At 36.9% G+C, this 27,766-nt stretch overlaps 1 protein-coding gene across 5 annotated transcripts in view; it reads left to right on the top strand.

Annotated features, from left to right (window-relative positions):
- Window positions 1-27,766, top strand: part of cnk (connector enhancer of ksr) — a 111,876-nt gene that overhangs the window by 47,992 nt on the left and 36,118 nt on the right. For all 5 annotated transcript variants that reach the window (XM_081760343.1, XM_081760347.1, XM_081760346.1 and 2 more), the window contains exons 11-13: window positions 1,775-1,874; window positions 4,587-4,703; window positions 9,538-9,700. In XM_081760343.1, coding sequence (XP_081616469.1) covers window positions 1,775-1,874; window positions 4,587-4,703; window positions 9,538-9,700 — 380 coding nt within the window. The remainder of the gene's footprint in view (window positions 1-1,774; window positions 1,875-4,586; window positions 4,704-9,537; window positions 9,701-27,766) is intronic.

Raw genomic sequence — 27,766 nt, 5'->3', positions numbered from 1 at the left:
AACCGGAAATGGTAGAAATCAACCGTTTCCGATTGCAACACTGATCACAATAGTGAAAAACGGTGATGGGAAGCGAGAAGATACAGCAAACGACTTTTAGAAATCGATTCAGCGTCCAAAGAATAGATTATATCTAGTTAATTTAAACCGGAAGTGGTAGAAATTAACCATTTCCGGTTTCAGCGTTGTTCACCATAGAGCTAAATCAGAAAGATATAGCGAGAAGCAGTCTTTTGGGATCGATTCAGTGTTGCAAGAATTGGTTCCATCTTCTCTGATAACCCTCTATACAAACGGAAACCACATTTATTAACCTAGGAAAGACCATCAAACGTGCATAAAAATAATTTACTTTTCTCTTCAGTAATTTTTGTAACAATTACCCATCAAATTTTCACTTCTGGAGCTGGCTACATTGATATGAGGTGACGTAGTTCAAAGCATTGGTATTTTTGCACTGTAATTAACATTTTTCATATAATGACTGTAATTAAAATTTCATGTATCGTGTAAATAGTTTAAAATTTTTGGAGCTCAAATGTAAAATTAAAAGTATCTTCAAATACAAGGAAGAAGACAGAGTGGCAAATATATAACAAAAATCTTGATATTTTCTCTACCTACTCTAGCCATAAATACTGTTACAAAAGTACCAGAGGCTGCAACACTTTGTTGTGAGTAGAAAGAACGAGCCTGGCGGTGGAAAGTGTGATCATACATTGAGAGTGCTGCTGTAGAAAGAGATACACGTAGCCCGTATAGCCACGATGGAATGGGATGAGTACGAAAATAAGGTAGCAGTGATTGCGCTACACAAAATTGGAAAAGCAGCGAGTGAAAATTTTTAACACTCTAAAAAAAGCTTAACACCAGTCGCATGTTGGTGTATCGCACCATCCAGCGGGTCCTTAACACTGGGTCTGTTTAAGATCGCCCGATAGCTGGCCGACCACGAAATGCAAGGACTCAAGAAGCTGTGAAAGCAGTGTGAGGAGAAATTCCGTAAGGAAGCAGACAGTAATGGCCCGTGAGATGAACATCTCCAAGCAAGCTATGTCCATGCTACTTAAGGACGATCTTGGTATTCGAGCCTACCGACTGTCAATGGGACAGTTTCTGACACTGCATTTGATGAAGCAAAGGAAGCGTAAAAGTAAACGCCTGCTTCAGCGGTACGCGCAAAATCAGCACAGACAGATTCTGTTCATTGATTAGAAGTTGTTCACTATCGAAGAGTGTTTCAGTCACCAAAATGATAAAGTGTATGCGTCATCAGTTCAGGAAGCCAGGGACAAAGCTCCGAAATCCAGACAGCCCATCATTCCGCGTCCGTCATAGTGTGGTGGGGAGTGAGCTATACTGCTACAACACGTCTTCATTTTTGTGAGAAAGGAGTGAAAATTAGTGCCCGGGTTTACCAAAACACTGTGCTGGAGCCGATAGTACCATGTGTGCTTCACATACAACATACATATTTAATTCCCTTTACTCTTATTGTTGATGTTGAGTTTTTTTCTTTGTAACAGTATTTATGGCTAGACTAGGTACAGAAGCCTACCCCGAAATGCAGCTTCAAATGTAAGAAAAGATAATATTGGGTTCGAATTCCAATAAAAAACATCCTTAATTTTCTATTCGATGTATGATTGCCTAAACAAAATGAAAACATTAACATGTTATAACATTGTAATTTGAATGATACTTCAGGTTTTCTGTAATAATGAATTGTTGAATATGGTTACTTATAGAACATAAATTAATCTTTTATTTTTAGGCATTAAAAGCTGACTGCTTCATAGCTTTACCTGGCTTTACAGTTTCCCATGCTACAGAGGTCAAATCCAGAAAATATGCTTTCAAAATCTATCATACAGGTAAGCTTTAAGTGTAAGGGTTTTGAAGTTACATTATAATTTGAAGATAGTATAAGAAAGAAATTATGTTCCATATAACGAGGTTGAATATAAATGTGAAACATATAATAATTAAGTTTTAAAAAAGGAGGGACAGAAAGGAGAAGGTCGATTAGGAAGTTAGATCACAGTTCAAGGAGGAGGAGGAGGAAGAAAGTTGAAAACAGTTCAAGGACATACTTACATTTTTTTGTTTTCTTTATTAAATGCAAGTTTAAACGTTTAAAAACAAATTATTTTTAAACCATTAGTTATTATTAGCAGATTGCCCGTTCTTCTCATGGGGAGAATACGTTTCATTTTGGACATACAGGGATTCTGACATGGACAAGGACATTTTGGACATTTTGGACATGGAGGCTGAACTTGGATTTAAATGGATTTGCAGTGTCACTGTTCGTCTCAGCGACCCCGAAAAATATGTAATCGACATTAATATAGGTGATTTTCGATTATTTTTATATGCCTTGCCCTCCCCCAAGTTGCGGGGCTGAATTTGGATCTAAACAGAATCGAAAGTGTCACTTTGCATCTCAGCGACCCCGAAAACTGTGGATTCGGCACTGATATCGGTCATTTTCGATCATTTTTAGATATCTCCCCTCTTCCGCTCTCCTAAATTATATCGTCGAACTGAAATGATAAGAAACATTCTAGGCCCGAACCTCGTGTATGTTGAAAATTTGATCGAGATCGGTGGGTCATTGAAGAGTTATTAAGTCACAAAGATAGTCACTTCCATTTTTAATTTTTTTTTATATATATGTCTTCTCCCTCCCCCTGCCCTGTGTTCCACCGTCAAAATGAAATGATAAAAAAAAAAAAAAAAATCAGGCGTGAATCTCATCTATGCTGAAAATGTTTTGGAGATCGGTCAGGTGTTTCAAGAGTTATTAAGTTTTATTTTATTTTAAATATATTTCCCCTTTCCCTCCCCCTCCCTTAAATCCTACTGTCAAAGTGAAATGATAAAAAAGCTTCCCTGGCCTGAACCTCATCTATGTTGAAAATTTGATCGAGATCGGTTGGGCGGTTCAAGAGTTTTGAAGTCACAAACGTAGTCACTTTCAATTTTATATATTAGATGGACAGATTTTTATTGACAAAACTAATTTTTGTCAATAAAAAATATGTTTATAAATGTTACTAATGGTCTCAAATTATTTGTTTTTAAATATTTAAACTTGTATTCAACAAGAAGACAAAAAAAAAGTAAATCGTTAGTTTTTTTTCCATGTGCGTGATCTACATTTATTTTTAAATTTTGTTTCAAAATTTCATGAACTTTGAAGGTAATGCGCGACCAGAAGATGTTTCTGCGGTTCTAATATATAAGAATTTGAGCTATTACATTCGGGAACAAACTCATTTAAAAACGTTAAAAATTATAGTAAAAATGTGCATTTTTCCATATTTCGGAAAACTTTAGAGCACATGCTCGACCGGAAGATATAAACCCATTTTTTTTCTTTTTTTTCTTTTTTTAACTCCTTTTTATTATTCCTAATTCGCAATTTTTCCGCGGTATAATGACTTAGGGGGAAAAATGCATTTTTAGGCCCACCCTAATGTATACTACGTGTGATTTTTTTTCTTCTAAAAGTTGCATTGAAAATCATTGATTATTAATTGAGTCCATCTTCGGATAAGTCTTCGACATCCATTTTTTGAATTTAACAGAAATATTGTGAATATTATAAAATTACTTTGATGAAGTACTAGGTATAGCAATTTAGCATACGAGATTCGGTTTTCTCCCACAACCTTTCATTATAAAAGTCTTGTAATATACAAATATAACATACAGTGTCACTCTAATTGTGGCCCAAATACCAGTATAAGGTTCTCTAAGCAGTTGGGGTAAAAAATAGTTGTTCCGAGGCGCAGGTAACCAAGAGAAGTATTTCACAGAGTTCTAGGCAAGCTAAGTGGAAGAGGTTTGGAATTCTCAGTGCTACAGGCAAGCAAAGAGAGTTTGGTATCCCGCAGAGCTCCAGGCAAACAAAGTGGGCAGGGAAACCATAGAGCTTCAGGCAAGCAAGGTGGTTGCGGTTAGTATCTCTCAGAACTCCAAACAAGCTAAGACAGGGGTTGAATTTCCACAGAGCTCCAGGTAAGCTAAGTGAGGAGGAAACCTCGGAGCTCCAGGCAAGCTAAGAGAGCAGGAATGGCCAGCTGAATCTGATGTCAATGGAGACCTTACACGATGTTTTATATCTTCTGCACAGGAGTGGCGCTAGTGTACTTCTTCTGTCACATGACCTGACGGTGACTGCTTGTTATCTGTTTGCTTGTAGTAGTTGTACTAACAGAGCATATGGTTTTATTTACAAATAAGAAGCATGTGTTGGTGTTTACACATACAGACCACGTGTCGGATATTACATTATTTTTGCTTAATGTAAATAAATTAGAAAGATAGTAGAAAATGTTACCATCTGTTAGTTATAAGTGTCACTATAGGCTCAAAACGTATTGACAATCAGTGACAAATAAATCCAACCACTACGAATCTATTAACATACACTTTTATCAAAGCGGAAGAGATTTTTTTTTTTTTTTTTTTGATAAAAGAGATTTTAAGCATATTGTGCAATAGAAAATTGTATTTACTTGATGCAGGAATCAATACATTGAAATAATAATTTATCTTCTTTCTATTTCTTTCTTCAGGAACTGTGTTTTACTTCGCTGCTGAATCAGAAGACGATCTATCGTCGTGGATGAATTCGTTATCTCAGTCCACCGTTGGCTTTGATTCTTTGAACTCAGAGATGGAAAATGCAGAAGGTACATAAATATTCAAATACCATGTAGATAGTATTTAAAAGTTAAAAAAAAAAAAAAAAAAAATGTGTAGCATGATTCTTAACGTGTCTGAGCGATAATTTCGTGAGCTAATGCCCTTCTAATATCTTGGGTCTGAATCGTCAAATGTGCTTGTGGTGGTTCTTTATTCTATCCATCAAAGTGGAAGAAACAATGTAGTTACTCAGTATAAATAATTAGAACATTTCAAAATAATTTGAACGATTTCAATTCATTATTACCAACTAGCAGAATACCCATTCTTCGCACGGGGAGAATACGTTTCATTTTGGACATAAAGAGCTGAATTTCAATTTACACTGCATCGGAAGTGTCACTGTTCGTCTCAGCGAACCCGAAAACTATGGATTCGACACTAATACCGGTCATTTTCGATCATTTTTACCCTATTTCCCTCCCCTCTCCTCCCTCCCTTAAGGTGCACCGTCAAAGTGAAATGATTAGAACCATCTCCGACCAGAATCTCATCTATGTTGAAAATTTGATTAAGATCGGTCAGGTGTTTCAAAAGTCACAAACGTAGTCACTTTCATTTTTTTTTTTGAAATATCTCCCCCTCCCCAGCCCCTAAATTGCACTATCATTGTGAAATGATAAAAGCTATCCCAGGCCCGAATCTCATCTATGTTCAAAATTTGATCGAGATCAGTCGGGTGGTTCAAGAGCCACAAGCACTTTCAGTTTTATATATAACGATTGTGTAAATTACGTAAATTTTACATATAAGTACTGTAACTGTCCAAGTTTTAGTGATAAAAATTGTAATACAGTAACTGACAAATGTTCAGTTCTCTTCCTTTATTACCCTGCAAACATCAGTTCGGTAATCCATTTCTTTCCAGACCCATTTCATTACATTTCAATCAACAATTTACATTGTAGCAGTAATACTATCTTTCCGCAGTAGCATGGTCATGTTAGGGTGGAGGTGGTTTGTACACAGTGTCTTTTGAGATGTTCCTACAGAAGAAAATCACGGGGGGCTAAGTCCGATGATCGTAATGACCAACGCGTTTGCTGTTGATTATTGTGAGCATCTCGTCCGTTCTAGTAGTGGGATAGTCTCTCATCAAGACAGTTCCTAACATTGCGACGAAAGTGGCAAGGGACTCATCCAGTTGATACATAAAATTTACATTGTAACGTTCAAGTTCTGGCATAAGCCATCTAGTAAGTATATGTAAAATGCTTTTTCGGTCACAGGTTCTTTGGGAAAGAAGCACGGACCATTCACTTTGGAAGATAAAATGGTGCAAAACACATTTGTTTTTGATAAATCATGCATAATTTCAAAGATTTTATGAGGATTCTGTCCTCCTGATACCAACATTTAGTTTGTTCGCTCTTTCTGTTACAGAACATAGTCTCATCACTGAAACATTTTGTTCAAAAAATTATTGTCTCTGCATAACTCTTGGAACAAGCTTTTTTTTTTTTTTTTTTTTTTTTTTTTTTTTTGTGTGTGTGTGTGTGTGTAAGATGTGTGATAATTAGATGTTAAATGTTGTAACATCTGCAAACACTAATACACTGCGCGCCAAAGTTGTTCAAGACATGTGAAGTTCTCGACTAGCTCTTGGTATAGACTTTCGAGAGCTGTTGAAAATAAGTTCGAACTCTGTTGACATCTGCCACAGACATAGAAGGCCTACCAGACGATTTTCCCTTTCAAATGCATTCTGTTGTCTTGAATTGTTGAGAATGGAGTTCCACTTTGAATATCACTTGCGAATAGAGTTTTTTGATGGTGGTTGTTTACGAATATTTGTTCGAAACTCACGTTGAACACTCACCTAACGTGACTGTAGGATGCAAAATGGTTTATTTGCATCACAGGGAATCATCTTAAAACTTATCACTCTTCCGCCTAGCGGAAGAATTTCGAACTACTGTGACCGTACCAAAGAAAATTCGAGAATGTGATCGAAAGTATTTTAATACAATTTTAGTGGTCGATAGAGTTTTAACGCTCGTGGAACGATTTCTTATCGTTCCAATAATTTTGAAACGTTGTTGGTGATCCATGAAGTCAACATAATTTGAGACGTAGGGCCGAAGAGCTGCCCAAGCACCGTCTAGCAATTTTATGCAGCGGAGGCAACCCGAGAGCTAATGCTGCATTTATCTAGGATGGAATGTGTACGCGCCCCGTTGTTCCACTCAACTATCTGGACGTTTTTCGATTAAACAGACGCTAGAGGAAGTGTAAATCTTGACATTTCACTGAAAAATTCCAACTTTGTTCAAGTTGGTGCTTGTCTAGTTGTTCGTCCGTACGCCTCATGCGTAATTTTAGTTATGAAAACATAAAACAAAGATGGAATAAAGTAGCAATCAAAAACACTTCGAAAAATACGCTGAAGAATGTTCAATATTTTAGCTGAAACCAACAGGAATTACGTGGTTCAGATAAAAGTTTCATGCCTACAGTACATAGAATGAGATCCTCATGAGTGTTTCATTCCGTCCCCAAAATGTTACCAACTATAAATATCCCGAACATGTGCAAGCGACTGAAATTCTGCACTAAAAGACGGTTTGACTTGTGGTTAATTTTGTATTTTTTTGGGTCTAGGTCAAAACCCCCCACACTCAAGAAATGTCAAAACGCCCACACGATCGGTCATAAGTCTCACACAAATGGACAAATCTCCCAAACGCACGAACGGTCAAAACTCCCACAGCCAAAACTATTACACTCAAGAAATGTCAAAACGCCCACACGATCGGTCATAACTCCCACACAAATGGACCAATCTCCCAAACGCACGAACGGTCAAAACCCCCACAGCCAAAACTCCCACACTCAAGAAATGTCAAAACACCCACACAATCGGTCATAGCTCCCACACAAGTGGACAAAACAGCCACACATAGCAACGGTCGTAATCCCCACATAAATGGACAAAATTCCCACACAAATGGTCAAAACTCCCACATGCAGAAATTATCACAACTGCCACACAAATGGACAAAACCCCCACACAATCGGACAAATCCCTCACACTCTGAAATGATCGTGATTTCACGTCTTTGTTGCGACTCTTTATGACGTTCACTTTAGTGTTTCTGTCATTAGAAAACAGTGCAAGAAGAATAGTTGCAACATCAGTTTAAGTGGAATAAAAAATAATAAAAAGTACAAGGGCAAGACATGCAACCAGGATCATTTCAGAGTGTGGGAGATTTGTCCGATTGTGTGGGGGTTTGTCCATTTGTGTGACACTTGTGACAGTTTCTGCATGTGAGAGTTTTGTTCATTTGTGTGTGGGTTTTGTCCATTTATGTGGGGATTGTGACCGTTGCTATGTGTGGGAGTTTTGTCCATTTGTGTGGGAGTTATGACCGTTGGAGGTTATGACCGATTACCAGTGTGGGGGTTTTGGCTGTGGGAGTTATGACCGTTCGTGCATTTGGGAGATTTGTCCGTTTGTGTGGAAGTTATGACCGATTGTGTGGGCGTTTTGACATTTCTTGAGTGTGGGAGTTTTGGCTGTGGGGGTTATGACCGTTTGTGTGGGCGTTTTGACATTTCTTGAGTGTGAGGGTTTGGGAGTTTTGACCTGTTCCCATTTTTTTCTTCTTTTTTCTAAACCTTTATAGGATGTACTAAGGCAGTAACTGAATATCAAGCTCTGTTCATGGCTGACTTTGTTCCACGAAAACCACCAGAAGGCCTGAAAGCAAAGTGACACCCGTAGCACTAAGGGGGATCTGTCGATTGGCGTGCCGAGAAAATCTCCCGACGCAACGTGATAGCCACAGATTCCATTTCGTACCGTCAGCTATGAACAAAACAATTCGCAAGCACCTCTGGTTGGCTCGTGTAAACCACTTGCTGCCGAGTCACATTGCCAAACGTAAGACTGGCGGGTTCAAATTGGAAAAAAAACTGTCACAATGAATGAATCATATGTCCATTTCACTGCTGGTGGTCACATTCGGGCAATCACATACCGTGACATTAAGGGGCGCAGCAACTTTGTTCGTAAGTGCAGGGAAAGTTTCCCTCGTGGCTTTATTGTTGTTACAGGATTCGGATATGAGGGTAACTTGCTGATACGCAAAGTAGACAAAAACGTGAAGGTGAATGTAAGATACTTCCAAGAATCCATTCTGACACCTATCTATCGGAGAGACATCCCACAATTATTTGGAATGGACGCGAACCAGGTAATGATCCATATGGACAAGGCTCCGAGTCATATCGCCAGAACATCACTACGTTTTTATTAGGAAATGACAGAGGAATTAGCGATTCGTGTCATTCTGTTTGAAGACTTCCTGTGAAAAGCCCAGATGCCAGTCCAATGGATTTTTGCGCATTTGGACTGTTGAAACACCGTCTTCAATATCGCCGCCCGTTCACCCTGGATGGTCTATGGAAAGTGTGCAGGAAGGAGTGTAACAGAATTTCCATGCTTCTCCTGCGCCGGAGCTTGCTGCAATGGAAACTGTGATGCCATGTGATAGTCCACAGTGCTGAGGGTCCAATAGAACATGGTCAGTGGTGGCGGCGGGGTATCTCTTAAGGTGAGTACTCGTCAGAATGGTCGGATATAAAGCGAACAACCTTCTAAGATAGAAAAAAAAAGAAAAAAAAGTGAGTTTGAAAACTTGAACTTGTATGGGCGCCATTTTGAGTGAACTCCTTGTATTTCCGTCCCCCCTTTCAAAGTTACTGACTTCAAGCCTATCTATTGAACCATATCTATACGAATTCTCAATAAGTATTATAAAATACATTAAAAATGTACGTTATACGTATATTATTGATATACTTTATTTTTTTCAGCAATTTGTTTTAGTGAAACAGACGATGAATCCAGTAATAACGAGAATGTTCCAAGTCCTGTTTTGAAAAGTGGAAATCCGTCAACGTGTAAACTCGCTGAGCTAAAGGGCAATGCTGGTGGCGCAATGATGAAACCGGACAGTTCTCATGCTGAACACAAAGGGTTTGTATTTTTTACATTCAAAGATAACTCTCTTCATTAGACTACATGGTTACCCAAATAAATAAATAAATAAAAAAGAACGTTTCAAGAAAGCTAACACAGACCTGGTTTTCCTATTATGAAAAGGTGGTGTGTTGCTGGTAGTGCGAGTTTGCATCTGTGATGGCATGTGTTTGAGACGCAATGCATGATGGGGATAAAATATCTCGTTAACACAGAATCATAACAGCAAAGGAGAAGTTTATTTCCTGTGATAGTTTTTTCATTAGGAAAGTAACTTTGTAGCCAACAAACGCTTTTTTCCATAGCATTAACATTCAGTTGAAATCTACGTACGAAAGTTTACGGTTACGTCGTATACACTTCAGGTGCCAAGATGGTCAAGATTTTTTTTTTTCGCAGAATTTAATAATGTAAGCGAAATCTTTCGAGATAGTGAAGATAAAGACTGGAAAAACATTTTGAAACTAATTCCTATGATTTCTTCCGTTTGACTGTTGTTGTTGTACTTGTTATAATGTTGACTAATATTTTTGTGACCTTGTTAAATGGATCTATATAGCATTTTGATTCGTAGTTGCTGTCTAATAATAACTGTTGGTTCATTGTTACCACAACTAACTTAAGAAACTTCATTTTTACCAAAAAATATCTACATGTCTTAAATAAATACATTCATATGAATATATCAAAATTAAAGGTACACATATGGTTTGGCGCAATGAAACACATGTCAAAAACACAGACTAAACTATATGTTAACCTATTTACTTGTGGAAGATATTGGATGTATATTTATTATTAGAAAAAGTTGCTTCTACCTTGCTTCTTGAGCTTTAAGGTCATAAACAACATACTGTTTTAGGACATTCTCTGAACCCTTTTTCAGTGCATCTTTTACTACAGCGTCCAATAAGACATGGTTATAAGTTTGTTCAGTCCATACTGTATGAAAATTATTTGGTTCAATATATACTAATGAAAGAAGGAAACGACCGATTTTTTACATACCATATCCTCCATAGGTGCGAATTGTATAATACACAAAGAGTGAAAAGTAACTGGACCGGGACTCGAACTTGGGACCTCTGGCATACCGTGTCGATGCGTTAAACCTATGCCACCCAGTCTGCTTCCCAGAACAGCTGCCCACTCTCGAGGTCGGTGCTCTCAACTCGGACCAAGTGCACCGACAAACCTTTATCCATATACCGAGCATCTTTATGACGATTGTTTCCTACTTTCGTTAGTATATATTAATTCACAACCGTCATAAAGATCCTCGGTATATTGATACAGTATTGTCCAATCACAGCAGGGGGTCTGTGGTACAACCCACGTGGTCTGAGATGAAAGCACCAATCTCGAGAGTGAGAGCGTGGATGGCTGTTCTGGGAAGCGTATTGGGTGGGTAGTGGTTAATGCATCGGCACAATATGCCGGAGGTCCCGGGTTGGAGTCTCGGTCCAGTATGTCACTTTTCCCTCTTTATGTATTTGGTTAAAGGTGAAATCACTGTGTCACGTGGAAAGTAGTATGAAAGACATTTCTGGTTTATAACTACTTTTCATATGACCAAATGTTTTACATCTTGATCCAAAATAATTTTCACATAGTGCGAATTGAATCGACTTTCTTCTCTTTATATTAAGGCATTATATTGAAACGTAAGTTTTTACGAATAGACAGAAGCTAGAACCATGTTGTAGTGAGCAATATAGTAATAGAAAATAGATTGAGAAAGGGTCAAAAGGTGTTATGATTTTAAAGTTCGGAATGCAAGTTAGGAGGGTTTTTTTCAGATATATGTAAAACTTAAAACATACATGGATATATACATTAGTGTGTTGTAATATGGAGCAAGGCTTTTCAGTTCAGGCTAAACAAGCACTAGCACTAGATAAGTGAAGAAAATATTAGGCGTAATTTTTCTTCCTGAATTTTAAATTAAATAGACGTAAAAATTAAATAATTACAACGTTGTAATCGCTTGCTTCATAAAATAATAATGTAACAAATTATGTACTTATAATAAGGAAACTTACTGCCAGAGGCGGATCTGGCTCGGGGAGGGGCTCCCAGTTTTTTGAGTGACAAAAGTAATTGATATTTGTATATTTTTGAAAGTTCATAGTAAACTCATTCTACACCTATCATAGTCTGGGTTCTGGTTGGGTCCCCCAATTTGTACCTTCTAGATTCGCCTGTGCTTACTGTAAACTGAAAAATAAATTAAATAATCACCGTAGATTACTCCACTTTCGTACTCTATTAAATTTATTATTGTAGCTCGAGTAGCGTTTATTCGTACTCGATTGGATTTATTGTTTTAATAATGGTTCTTCCGTCCAATCAGCATTTAGAGTTTGCTTACAGAAATTCCTCGACCTTTCTAGTAACATGGGATAGGAAAAATTATTGGGGAAAACTGGATCTAATAACAGAAAATAACGTTATTAATTAAACAACTGTGCGTTATTAAAAGAAGTATATTGTTTTAATAGTTACAAAGTGAATAAGAAACTCAGAGATTCACTGCATAAGAAATCTATTCAGCAGTCAGACTGGAAAGATTTCATTCTGTATCATATGCGGGTATGGAATACATATTACTGCCACAAATTTAAAAAAAAAAAAAAAAAAAAACATTACACAACACGAAATAAGGTAAACTAGGCTTTCACATAAATCCTTTGTTTTGTATGCTTCTTAGTAAATTGATCTTCAACAACGTTTCATTTCGTTCCCTTGTCTGATGAAGCATATTGCGAAAGTGTAGGGTCTATTATTTTGTTTGTGACATAGTGTTTATACTATTTTCTGGTAAATAATACAATGTATTTGTATACAGGACGTACTGAAACAACACCAAAAAACTTTTGGAAATGAATACTAATACGAAAACATGAAAAACTATGTAGACCAAACAACCAAAAATTCGTCGAAACGACATACAAAGGGACATAACTCGGGAGCAAAACGTTGGATGAAGATCATATAAAAGAACATACTAGTTCTTTTGCGTCTAGATTCCATTTAATGTTGCATAGGATATAGAAATCGTGTGAATTTTTAATCTTGATCTATCATTTTTCGTTTGTAGATTACCGCATGAATTTTCTTGAGCACTTTTGAGGCTCTCTGTCACCGCCCCTGTTCTACAATCGTACTAGTGCATTAGTGAAATGTAGGCTCGAAAGAATTACTATGTTCTCCATATTCTTGTACCCGACTTTGATCCAACATTTTATTGTTGGGTTATGACCCTATATTTTTTCGTTCTGACTAATTTTCATGAGGCTATAACTCCGAAATGACTCATTTATGCATCCATATTAGTCTCTAATTTTTTTTCCCAAGGTTTTTGTGTGAGACTTCCGAAAATCTTGTGGTGGTGTTTCCGAATACCCTGCATATAAATGCAGCAGGCATGCCCAAGTTAGAAGAAAGAGTGGATCAATCACAGTGGACTTACATCGAGGGCCATACGAGACAGTGTATAATATTTTCAGGAGAATTGAATAGCCATTCAGTGGAGGAAGTCGTTCATAGTACTCTAATATCATAGGTACACAAAACTATTGTAACGATAATCTTATAAATATCTGCTTATTAAGAAAAGCAGAAAAAATCTATTCATTTACCATTTTAGTGGGAAAATTGACCCTTCATGTTGTGAACTAGCTCTCAGTGGTTTTAGGTACACTGAGTGTTCGAACACGGAGTATATTTTCAAGGTAGACATTAGTTGGCCAGGAAGAATTTTCATTTCAATCTAAAAGATTATGTAGTTAATACAGTTTCAATAATGGGTTAGGCGGGCCAGATAAAAGAATCCAGTAGCCGACGATTGCACATGGCTGCAATATAATGTACTTTACAAACCACTTAGCAGTACAAGAGTTAGTTACTTTATTTTGAACAATATATTTTAAACAATATTTTGTGAATAAAGATAAATCTTAAAAAAAAAAACTGGTATATACCACCGAACTCAAAAGAGATAGAATAATGGCTATTCAGGGAGAGGAATTGGGTAGCGTAATAGTTAACGCATCTGCCTGATAAGCTGGAGACTCCAGTTCGATTCTGATTCAGTCGTGGACATTTCATTCTTTTTACATCAGGTATAGGAATTAACGTTGGCGTGTCCTAAATCGATTGATGTTTCCTTTGCGCGTGACAATATTTCTCTTTCCTTTGGGTATCATGACGATTGTGTAACTCGAAAGCACAGTTTGGTTTGTCTTTATGAAACATATTGTTTCTTGTGCTAAACCATATATAAGTACCTTTAATATTACCTCTTCACTGCCTTGATATTTAAAAAGAAAAGTCTAGTATTAGAAAGATAATAAAATAATGTTGAAAGTGTAAACTTCCACCTTCTAATCCAAAAATAATTGTTTGTAAATTGAGATGTTGTTTATAGGAAAAAAATAGTTTTTAATTGTTACGGTGATTCATCAATTGAAGATAAGATTTAAAAAAAAAAAAAGTTTGTCGACATGTAGACGTAGTCGTAAAAGAATCTTCCTCAACCTCTTTCGTCATTTAGTCGAACTAAAAAGTAATTCCTTTAATATGAAATTTCTGGCAAATAAAATGCTGGAAAAATGAAAGTAATGCTTCGATATTGAACATAACCTCCATTTATATGTATATAATAAACAAATTTACACATTTCTTCAGAAAATGTTTCGTACCTAATATTTAGAGATGAAATAAACCCCTGTGAATATGGGTACGTGTTGTATATGAGAATGTAAGTACTTGTACTAAGTAAAGTAGTAAATTGATAGTGTTTCTGTAGATAACATTTTTATTCGTAGATGTTGTAAAAAGTTTTAAGTGAAATTATTAAAGAAATATCGAATGTCAATTGTTTCTTATAAATAACATTGTGATCAACTTTGATAATGAATGGAAAAAATTGAATTTAAAAGAAAATGATGCTTGGAAGAGAATTAAGACAGAGAATGATCAGTTTTAACATAGCTTTTTTTTATTATTATTTATTTATAACATTAAGAAAACGTTTTCTTTAATCATGTTACAATAGAGGCGCACACATGCAGTCTGGGAACGATTATATTTTATGACAAACATGATTCAATATTCAATTTCACTGTTCCGATTACAAGTGATTTGATTACGTGATGAATCACGTGAACAAAATCACAGTAATCGGAACAGTGAATTAGAACAGCTTAATGTGATAGACAAATTAACTATAACTATTCTGTCAAGCCTTGTTTCCATACTGACAAACTAAACACAACAACACACTGAACAATCTTATGTGATAATATATATAAAACACACAATCACGTAAGTGTTTCAACACAATAACTGTGTCTTCATCAGACTTTCACTCTTTCTTGGGTATCCAGGAGAATTACGAACTGCTAAATTTGCAAAATACCCACATAAGCCAGAATGTAAATTCATTTTTGGTACAGTTTAGGTGCAAAACAGAAGTAAACCGATTCACACCCAATCGTAACGTTAATATTGTAAGCAAGTGCTCCAAAAATCAATCCAGTGTCTATGTGAGAAGTTTATATTGTTATCCACCTTAATCATTACGATAAAATAAACAAACTTTTTCTAACAAGGACAGATCTATTATATAAGTTTTGCTATTTAAAAATACAAATTAAAGTAGAAATTCGAATTCACCATTCATTTTTATATATACACACAAATGTTTAAGCAGAAATCCGACTGCAAGTTTAGCTTATTCATTGTCAACATTATAAAAATCTATGATTTGAGTCTCCTATTTTACGAATAAATGTACTCTTAGTAACTTCAATCATATCAAGAATTATTGGATCTAACGATCCAATATATTTCAACCAAAACTTTTTTGTAGGCGTTATAACTGGAGAACTACATATAGTGTAGCCAAATCCAAACCATCACTTAACTCAGTATCGTGTGCTTATTCCGTAAAATTTTTTTACGAAAACTCGATTTAGGGTCCGTTCGAAAATTTTGTGGGCCTTGATCCAAAAACTAAATATTGGCCAAGATCGCAATCTTCTGATTTTTTTTTTTTTTAATCTTTCTTAAAATTCTTGTTTTCCGGTACTTCGATTTATTATTCTAAAGAGATCCACCACAAAAGCAATTCACTGGCGAACTTTAAGCAAACACGTTTAGTAATTGATCATTTATTTTATATGTTGCCGTAGAGACACCAAAAAAAGTTACTATTAAATATCATTATAAAGAACCAATCATTTTGCAGCATCAACACTGGTTGGGAGGAAACGAACTGATTAATGAATTGTAAAGAAACTTAAAAAATAACTACAGAGGTTGTTCAGTCTACATTTGGCCAATTTCGATTTACCTAAAAATTTAGAAAAATCCATGGCGCCTTGTCCGTAAGTGCTCGATGTGTTTCCCTTGGTTCCTAACAATAGCCGGACAGCGTAATTTCCACTGTAATAGGCTTCTCTGAAGAACTGGGAGGGGAATCTTGTCCAATTCCCTTTGCACTGCTTTCCAAAGGCCTTCCACAGTTGTCACACGCCGTTTTCCCAAAGCAATCCAAATCTACAATAGTCCATAGGACTTGCATCTGGAGATTTAACAGGTATCTCATTGAAAGGTAACACCTGTATACCACTTGCCTCCTCCATCTCCCTGTAGAATGCGAGGGACGATCGTGAGGTAAGTGATGAGGCCTTGTCCATGTGAATGCGCACCAGATTGGCGTCATTTTCGTACATTGTTGGAATTTCATGCTCGTAGATCGGCCGCATGATCTGCTCCTGAAAATACTGCGAATTTATTTTGCAGTTCTTCGCCACCCTACGAATCTTCAGTTTACCTCGGTAACAGTAGCCAGTAACGACCATGAACCCTTTTGGGAAGGATTCTTCACAGACACGGACCCACCTTCTGAAGTTCTTGGCGCCTTTCTCTCGGTACATGATGGCTCTCGGTTTGTCGCAGTCGGAAAGGTAAATCCATGCCTCATCGAGCGTTACGACGTACATCACCTTTGTTTAGCCAGATGCCGTTCGTACAGCTTCCGGGCGTTACACTTTCGTTCCTTTTCGTGGGCATCCGTGAGAAGATGGCCGCGAGCTTTCATGACTTTTTCCAGCTTGAGTTGATGGTGTAACGTCCGGCTTACAGTCCCCAAAGACACGTCAAGACGATTAGCCATACACCTTTGAGTTGGCGGATTTTCTGGCATTGCCATTTTGCGAAATTTCCTCTGCATGGTGGATGTGGCCTTGGTGCATTCCCGCTTCCTAGGCAACTTTGTTGGTGATCCAAATGGTGAAGCTTCGTTGCCCTTGTACTTTTTAATAACATTTTTTATTCCACTTAAACTGATGTTGCAACCATTCTTCTTGCACTGTTTTCTAATGACAGAAACACTAAAGTGTGCGTCATAAAGAGCCGCAACATAGCCTTCCCAAAACCGGCTTAGTTTGGGCGGCATTTTGGTCATAGAGCAGAAACCCAGACACTTGGAAACAAATTTAACACAACACTCACAACAATGATCCTGTTTTGTGCGTTATTGTCGTCCGCGCGGAAAAACAATTCCGTTCCCAGGAAGCCACTGCACAACACTGCAAGACGCCACGAGCCAGGTCGGGTGAGTCCATTCTGCCCGGGAGGGGGAAGGAACGAAATCGGCCAAACGTAGGCTGAACAACTTCTGTAGAACCGAAATTGTTTAAATCCAGAAAGAACTATAAATGAAACGAATAAAATCGTGTTTACTATAAATTATAATAGAGCCTCAAGTTGCTATCAGATCTACAGACGACTTTTTTAAAATCAAAATTACTTGATAAATTTTAAGAAACAATGTAAAATGTTGGATGAATGTTATAATATGAGAGATTTAGTGGTGAACAAACACCGTGTGCGTGCGTGGGTTTTTTCGGTTTATCCCGTTTCCTCCCACTTCATTCATTCCACCATTGCATTCATTTCTCATCATCACCCTCTCCTTTAGCCTAGCTAACATAACCGTGGAACGTAAAACTGAAAGATTTCATTTCATTTTTCGTACACCTTGTGAAGTTATGCAAATAACTGTGAGAGTATTGGTCCAGATACGTTGTGCAATATGGTCCCTAGGGGAGTGCATACATTTGGACGAACAGGCAGACAGAATTAAAAAAGTAAGAGGTGTAAAAGTGAAAATTAGTTGAAATCTCTATTTGATACTTTCTTTTTTTCTTATCGCTGCGCAAAAGAGAAATAAAACTGAACTCCATGTTAACATTTTTTGTTTCGATTCTCTACAAGTCATTGCTGGCTCTGAAGGTTGAGTGCGGGAAAGCTTTCCGCCTTTTGTATTTGGACAAGTTAACAGGAGTTAGGTTCGTAGTAAAGAAATAATAATATACAATGAGACAGACGTGGGTACAGGGTGTGAAGGTAACGTATCAAACCGAGTACGATATATGTATATATATATATATATATATATATTAAACACGCAATGAAAAACATCTTGTTCAGGCGCTACTTAATGTCCCAAGTTCTGCATCGCTGGCGTATCATTTACCATTACTGAAAAATTTTTCTTGTACCGTAGTTTTCTCTTAACTCTTTCGCCCTTGTTGTACGAATTTAATATTTTAATATTGTCTTCATTAATTCTTTTTTACTTCTATTTTTCTCCTTCCCCCCAATTTTTCTGTCATATCCCTCAGAACTATTTGAACCATGAATCTGTAACTACTTTCATATAATATCCTTCTTTACCCATCTTTTCCGTTAATATCACACTACTCTTGATTTTCTGTTTTTTCCTCTTTCTTCATAATGGACAAGTCACGTTATTTCGTCACTACCGCTCTCGATCTATGTTGGGGCCGCGGTGGCTCAGTGGTAGAGCGTTCACCTCTGGTGCTTGGGGTCCCGGGTTCGATCCCAGCCCCCGCCAAGTGAACTTTGTGGTGGACAAACACCGTGTGCGTGGGTTTTCTCGGGGTTCTCCCGTTTCCTCCCACTTTCTTCATTCCACCATTTCATTCATTACTCATCATCACCGCCTCCTTTAGCCTAACCGGCATAACCGTGGGACGTAAAACTCAAAGATTTCATTTCATTTCATTTCGATCTATGTTGAAGGATCCGTAAAATCACATTCCGAACTGCTAGGTGAAGAAAGCATAGGCCGGTGTGTATGTTTAATTTTATTTTCATGTAAATAGGTTTCTTTATCCTCCTTATCGTCGATTCATTTATTCTTTACGTTCCCTTCTTTTGAAACTTCAAACGTAAATTGTAATTCTGTCTTCCATCATAATACGAGAGGTGAACAGAAAGTAAGATTACAAAGCCTGCAGTGGAACGTGTATATATTATTTCATACAACCAATACAACCAACAGATAATATATACATTAGGCTATTTTTCTACATAGTGTCCATATCGGTTGAGGCACTTGTCGCATCGTGGGAAGAGTTTAAAGATTCCCTCCTGGTAAAAATCCTGTCCTTGCGTCTGTCACGAAGTGTTTCACCTCCTTGTCTGAAGCGAAGCGACAGCCTCCATAAGCGCTTCCGTAACGACATTCCCAATTTTGCCATCAGATGCCGTAACGTGATCCTCCTGTTTTCTTGAATTAGCTCTTCCACGTGAGCTGTGTTCAAATCTGTTGATGCTGTACTGGATCGGCCACTGCGCTCCTCGTCGGTGACGTTTTCTCTACCAGCTGCAAACTTTCGACACCATTTTGCGACATGCTGATGAGACATTATAGGCTCCTCGTAAACCTCTACCAGCTGCCGGAGAATTTCAGCTGCGGCTACATATTTTGCCCACAGAAATCAAATAATTGAGGACACTTCTTCGCAAGATCAGTTTTCCAAACGAGTCGCCATTTGTGTTTACCTGCAACTAGCGCTGTAGGTGACTGAAACTCTTCACAGCTACCAACTCCATGTATTACAATTAACTCTTACTTCCTTTATAACAGATGAAACACCAAAAATTCGATCTTGTAACCTTAGTTTCTGATCCTCCCTCGTACTTATAGTAAATTCTATATAAACAAAACCATAGTAAATTCTGTATGAAGCTCATGTCTTTAGAACCCACTCGAAACAAATTATGTTGGAAGTGCTGGCAGAAATACGTCATGTCTGATACGTTTGGTTTCTCATTCGCTTTGTCAGTACAATACTCCATAGAAAATATTTGATGACACTTTTCCAGATGTCTGTACTGAAAGTCCCACAGTATTAGTCGTATTTTCTTTGTAAAGTCTTTCATTGTCATTTTTGTTTTCAGTTTTTTTTTTTTTTTCAATCACACTGGTTCTACTACTAATAATTCTATGTAGATACGTACCGGAAGATAGTTACCTATTCTGGTTCTCTTGTCAAATTTTACCGTTCTCATGGTTATCTCAGTTTTTCAAACGCACTAATTTTGTTAAAAGACCCACATCATCTTTAAATAACTTCTTCGAACACTGTCGTTACTATGTAAATCTTTCTTTCTAGTTTTTCTTCTCTAGAAACGTGGAAAAACATTACTGAGGTTAAAAAAAAAAAAAAAGCACCTAGCGATAATCAAACTCAAAATAAAGGAAATTGTACCCATTAACAATTTCTATTTATTCGATTTGCAAAATGAAATGGGGAAAGTATTTCATTCACTTTTTCATAAGAAACTATGGATATTTCCGAATTGCTTATCTGGACATTTTTTGCTTTTCTGTTTTTAAAGTCCCGCTTATACGTTTATTAAATTACATTTACAGACTTACAAACTTAATTTTTAGCATAGAACGTTTCATGACCTTGTAACTGTGAAATGAAGCAGTTTCTTGTACTGTACTTTTTATTTAACGAATAACTCAATTTGTCCCTGAATTTTTTCTTATATCCTGTAGAAACTTAAAAGATATTTCGCTGTGTTCAACAAACTTCAGAAGTGATGTTTATTTTATCTATTTATTTATTACCTTCAGGCATTTTTGTTTTGCATCTCGTGGGAAATTGTGCAGAAAGCAATCATTTCCGTAAATATCAATATCACGATAATTAATATATGTGCTACTTTCAATCAAATCTTGACGGAGAAAATTACTTTAATTAAAATGTCACCACCACAATTTTTCTCATCTTCAGTTATATTCCAGTGACTAATGTAACCAGTGGGAGAAGAGTCTGTTGTTTGACCCATAAATGGCACGGTGGCTCAGTGATAGAGCGCTTACCTTTAGTGTATGGGGTCCCTGGTTCGATTACCGCCGGCCAAGTAAGCTTGTGGTGGTCAACATCGTGCCCGTGGATTTTCTCGGGGTACTCCCGTTTCCCTGCCACATCATTATTCCGTCAATTTTTCCATCATTCACTTGCCTTAATCATCCGTCTCCTGTAACGTAACGGACATAATTGTGGGACGTTAAACTGAAAGATTTCATTTTATTTCATTTTTGACCTATGAAAAATTAAATATGTTGTTCTAAAGAAACCCAGAGGTTCCGGTTGCAAGTGGTACAAACATCCATTAAGCACTTTATAACATTCCAAAGTGTAGGCTTTAAAGAATGTATTAACTCTTAAAAGATCGTCCTAAAGATTGAGATCCAAAATGCCACCTGAATCCATATTTGACTCCATCTTGAAAATTACTAAAATTATTATAACATGGATCACCAATAGTTCAATCACTTTGATATTAATGTTTCCATCGAAAATGACTAAGATGAATTTTATACATATATATATATATAGATATGTTAAGAAGTCTGCGTCCTTCTGTTAGTGTCTGCCAGATGGTGGCAACATGATTGATTGCTGAAATATTACCAGAACTATAATCAGAAGGATCGAATCGTAGGACACAAGTTTAATGCGTATATTAAACGTAAATTGTTTCATTTCTTTGTTACTTTCCATGTTTTATTGTCAAATTAAAGTTAAAACCAAAATCTAAAATTTACACCACAAATATTAATAATAATAATAATAAAAAAAAAAAGAACATATTGATATCACTGCAATAGCAAACACTTTAATACAGTGTGGTGATTGTCATTTAATGTATGTCGAATATTGGACCTGAAAGGAAAACCGAAAATATGAAAAGACTGTTAGGTCTGACAGTACATTACCAAAATGCTGGCTTCAAGGGTAGATGTGGCAAAGAACAAAATTTCGTGCGATCGTAAGGCGCAACGCGTGGCCTTGCGAAGGGTACAAGATGTGAATGACTAACGACTTTCAAGAGAAGAAAAGTGTTGCCAAAAATGCAGTAGTGTAATGAAATTAAGTATCTCACAAATGATATAGGCAGAAAATAGGTTCTTTGTAAGTTAAACTAAAATCCAAATTGGAGAAAGTTTCAATTTTCATACTATTAAAGTCCATAATGTTTATACACGATGTCTGTAAAGTCTTCCGTGGTCTGATTTAAGAGTATCATGGCTCTAAAAGGGCTAATCGTATTAGAATGAAGCGCCTGTAGTTTGAAAGGAAGAATATTCAAGTTCATACCTATATCGTCCGATTTCAAAGAGTAGTAATATCTGTTACAATAATTTAGTTACGTCAGTTTTTCGTTCACAGATGTACAGTTCTGGCCACCTACGGCCACACGGCACACACTAAGTCATTAATCGAACTGTTCCCATCGTTTGGACACTGACGGAAGTTGACTTACGGTTGGCAAGAGATTTCACTAGCATCTATCGCGCCTGCACACTATTAACATCTCCCACCAACTGAATGGAACTTGAACACTCCCTCTTTCGAACTGTAGGGTATTCATCCGTAACTCTTCCTCTTTCGAACTGTAGGCGGTGATTCATCCAAAACACTTCCTCTTTCGAACTGTAGGCGGCGATCCATCCAAAACATTTCCTCTTTCGAACTGTAGGCGGCGATTCGTCCAAAACACTTCCTCTTTCGAACTCTAGGCGGCGATTCATCCAAAATACTTCCTCTTTCGAACTGTAGGCGATTCATCCAAATCTGATTAGCCGTGTTCAAGCTATAACACTTTGAAATCGGACAAAGACTCTAGATACACCCTGTACTGAGTTAGTTAGTACCTCCTGATTGAGAAACAAAAAGATTGCCACTGCGCAACCGTAACGTCCCATGTAATAAAGCCATTAATGACAATCTTTGTGTTTTCGTAAAAATATTTCTTTTAATATTGTCGGTTCTAATATACCATTTTGACATTCATGTTATTAATAATGAACGTTTATTAACCTTGCACGGTTACCAGTTATTCGTGTTACTTATCTCCTTCCTTAATATTCACTTAAAATGCATCTTTTGTCAAAATACTCTATATATATTATATCTTTGTCTCTTTATGTAAACTTAATATAGTATTGCAGTATGTATTTCTTGTACACTAGAGTACCGTTTAACCGAATTTTCGGGTTAAACGAATAGCTATATATATTAATATTAATTATTTTAGACGTACGGGTTTAGTTTAGCAATGTCTAGTTCTAACATTAGTTTTGAAGGCATTATACGTTACCGATAACGTCCGTTCACGCTCAAAAGATATCAAATATGCGAGGCATGTTCTTTAAGTAAGTACCGTTGTGAAATTTGACTGCTGGAGCGCTGCGGTCGGCGTCTCGTGCATGCGCGCTGTGTACCTACTTCTGTTGACAAGCCATAGATGCCATTACGGAAACATTCCACCGTATTTACATTTGTTTGTGAGTAGTCAAAATGTCTCCGCCGATTAAGAATCCCGCCGACTGTGAAATACGCGCTGTGATTCGTTTTGTTAATGCTAAAGGCATGAAAGCGGCTCAAATTCATCGCCAGATTAGTGTAGTGTATGGAGAAAACAGTATGAACGATGGAATGGTACGGAAATTAGTTAGAGCTTTTAAAGCTGGCCACACGAATGTTCATAATGAGGAACGAATTGGGCAACCTTGGGTCATCATTGAAGGCTTGGTGCAGAAAGTTGACGAAAAAAATGAAAGAGAACAGACACTTTACGATTTCATCATTATCTGGTATCGGTCATAATGTTTTCTCCATACACTTGACCAATCTGACGATGAATTTCAGCCGCTTTCACGCCTTTAGCACTTACGAAACGACTGACAGCGCGTATTTCACAGTCGGCGGGATTCTGAATCGGCGGTGATATTTTGACTGCTCACAAACAAACGTAAACCTGGTCGAATGTTTCCGTAATGGCGTCTGTGGCTTGCCAACAGATGAAGGTACACAACGTGCATGCGCGGGATGCCGACCGCAGCGCTGCAGCGGCCGAGTTTCAAAACAATACTTACTTTTAAAACGGGCCTCGTACAATACTGGATACCAAAAAGCTTTTATTGCGGTTTAAGCGAATTTTCATTTAATCGAAGTACCACCGGTCCTATCAAATTCGGTTAAACGGGGACCCTAGCGGATTGTATATCGTTCGTTGGCAGAGGTGCCGAGTCATGTTTTGAATGAAATAAAGAGCAGCTGTTGTACTGTTTCTTTGTAACTGTTACAAACCTTGTTCTGTGTATATCTCAATGTAGTACGAATTAAAAATAACATTTCGTTTCTCCAAAATTCAACTTTATGAAAAATATAATTTTTTAATCACTGTAATTTTTATTTTTAAAAAGAATAGTAATAATAATAATAGACTGTACCACAACTAGAGGTTCTGTATTCTTTCAGAGTATCTTCCTTTTTTTCTTTCCCACTACCTGAAGAGCAGCTTTTGATGTTTTAAAAAATCCATATATTCTTTACTTCACGGAAATTTGTCCATATTTACCAACCTTGGATCGACAAAAATATCCAATTTATGAAAGAGCCAACTTCCAATATAATACTGGCAGATAGAGCTCTACGGATATGTGACCATATATATATACAGGGTATCTCAAAAGTCCTCTGACATAGTGTAACTCTGTTATTATCAGAGTTACAACAAAATTAAGAAGGAAAATCGTTTTCAATCTAAAGTGAAGGATTTTTTTTTAATCGGACGAGCCGTTTGGGCTGTACATTCTTTATGAGCCCAATGTTAACCCCTTGTACTGAAATGACGAGTCTAGCTCGTCATGGCCTCACAGTGCCAAATCGCACAATGACGAGCTACACTCGTCCTAAAATTTAAACTATTGTAGCACAACGTAGGGTTACTATATTGATCTTTTGAAAGTTATAAAATGATAAACCATCTATAATACACTTTTATAACTTATACTTCAATTATCAGAATTCAGAAAATAAATCGTAGTGAAAGGAGTTAAATGGAAATGCAACATTGCCATTTACCTAGACTCACAACATAAGTGAATGAAGTTACTATCTTTTACGCTAACGTATCAATGGCCAACCCCCATTTCAAACGTGTCCCCATTCACCATACTCCTACACGTTAGCATAAGAGACAGTTACTTCATTCACTTTAAGTTGTGGGCCTAGGTAAATGGCAATGTTGTATTTTCATTTAATATTGGGCACATAGTGTGTAAAGCCCAAGCGGCTCGTCCGATTTAATGAAAATCATTCACTTTAGATTAAAAATATCATATTTGGAGACGGTTTCCTGTCTTACATTTTGTTGTAACTCTGATAATAACAAAGTTACCCTATGTCAGGGGACTTCTGATACACCCTGTATATTACTAACTTAACAGACTCTAGTGTATTTTTATACAGTTCTAAATTGGCCACTCGTGTCTTGACAAAAATATCAAACTTACACAAAAAGACAAGTTATAAAGTAATATTAGCAGATAGTATGTGCAGATAATGTATCCAGGTGATTCTACGAGTATGTGATCAAATAGGCTTTACTGTCCTTTTTATATAGTTCCTCAGTCGACCACCTTTGTCTCGACAAAATTGTCCAACTTAATGGCGAACTTATGAAGTAATTTAACAGATAGTTATGTCGAGATGGTTCTGAGGATGCGGCCAAATTTAGCAAGTGACCAACATAGTTTACTCGATTCTCTATATAGTTAGACCTAACCGCATAAGATGACCAGCCTACAAATGACCAACCTTATAATATATATGAGGTGATCAAAAAATTTGGTGATTTTTTTTTTATTATTATTATAGCAGCTTCTGACGCTACAACCATTTGATGTAATTTGTCCAGTAGTCTCATCCGCTGAGACTGGTAGCGTCAAGTTGGAACACGTTCTGACTTGTCAGTCAGCGTCCAGAGCCTCTAGAGTGAGGTTTTGTTTACCGTGTCTGTCGCGCGTCATGGATTTCGCACAACGCACGAGCATTAAGTTCTATTTCAAGTTGCAAAAAAGTGCCAAAGGAACTCATGAATTATTGAAATTGATGTATGGCGAGAATTCTGTAACTCTGAAGACTGTTTACAAGTGGTGTGAGCGATTTAAAAGTGGAATTGAGTCTGTAGAATACTAGCAACGTTCTGGATGTCCATTAACTTCAAAAACAGAAGAAAACGTGCAAAAAGTGACAAAAATTGTTCGTTTAGACAGGCAGAATAACTATTCGAGACCTTACCGAAGAACTTAGGATCTCGTACGAGTCCGTACAAAACATTTTAGTAAAAAATTCATTTTCCACACCTCGCTTTTGGTCCGTGAGTTTTTGGCCGAAAAAAATATTCCTGTCTGTCCACACCACCGTACTCTTCGAATATAGCACCATGTGACTTCTGGCTTTTTCCAAAACTTAAAACTATGCTTAAAGGAGAACATTTTGACACCATTCCTGCATTGAGAGGAACACGATAGCAGCTGAACGCCCTTCCGAAAGAAGCCTTCCAAAAGTGCTGCTAGTCATGGATTCAACGTTAGAATAAGTGCATTGCTGGCCGAGGACATTACTTTAAAGGATATTAAATTAGATTCCATGTAAACTTATCACTTTGTTTCTAATAAAATTATTCACCGTATTTTTTGATCGCACCTCGTATACAAGGGTATGGTCAAATTACACAGAAGACCAACTTAAACAGGTTTTGATGAGTTAATGCTATAAAATGATCACTATCATCGCTGAATTCTGAGAATATAATGGCATTTAGTTATAGAATTAAATTTGTGTTAGTATCATCATAGAATTTGAGACCAGAGCCTCTCTCTCTCAAGCTTTCTGTTTAACAACTTCTAAAGGATGAGGTTCGTTTCTCATAGGCCATGTCCACAGCAGATAATCGAAGGAAACTTGTCTATGTTAATGTAGTACGTGAGTTATTACGAAAAACCATTTTACTTTGGGCAAAGGGCAAACAGAGGAGCAAAAATTGAATTTGGAATTAACATGATCGTCTATGGAAAAAAAAAATAGGCATTACTTTTTTTTTTATAAAACCGCAGTGTGGTTTTTATTATATAGGGTGTTTCAAAAGTCCCCTTACATAACGTAAACCGTTTCCAAATATGAGATTTTCGATCTATAGGTTTTTTTCTTCTTTTTAAATCGGACGAGCCGTGTGGGCTGTACACTCTTTATGCGTCCAATGTTAATTGAAAATGCAATGTTGCCATTTACGTGGGCCCATAACATAAGTGGACGAAGTTACTTATGAAGTTACTGTTTGAAATAGGGGCTGGGCATCGACACGTTAACGTAAAAGACAGCAAATTCATTTACTTCTGTTGTGGGTCCAGGTAAATAGCAACGTTGTATTTTCATTTAACATTGGACGCATAAAGAGTGTACAGCCCACACGGCTCGTCCGATTTTTTTTAAAAAATCCTTCACTTTAGATTGAAAATCTCATATTTAGAAACGGTTTCCCCTGCTGCATTTTGTTGTAACTCTGATAATAACAGAGTTGCCCTATGTCAGGGGACTTTTGAGACACCCTGTATATTTCATTTGCACTTAGTAAGACCTTTAAAGTGAGACCTTTTAAAAAACCCACACATTCTCTAATTCTGAATCATTCTCTAATTATTGTTTCGACTTGTCTTTGAACAAAATTCGAATATCCATCTCTTGAAGATGATTCAGTAATTGTGAATATTATTGCATATTACGAAATACACTGGTAAAATAGAGGATACGTGCTGCCATCTGTTGACTAGAGTTGAGCATTTATACTCGTCGGAGGAATAATTTGGCTTTCCTG

Source organism: Thermobia domestica, chromosome 5 (genome assembly GCF_964235325.1).
Source record: "Thermobia domestica chromosome 5, izTheDome1.hap1.1, whole genome shotgun sequence".
Taxonomy (NCBI): domain Eukaryota; kingdom Metazoa; phylum Arthropoda; class Insecta; order Zygentoma; family Lepismatidae; genus Thermobia; species Thermobia domestica.
The sequence above is the reverse complement of the archived record's forward strand: the minus strand, read 5'-3'. Positions and strand labels throughout refer to the sequence as shown.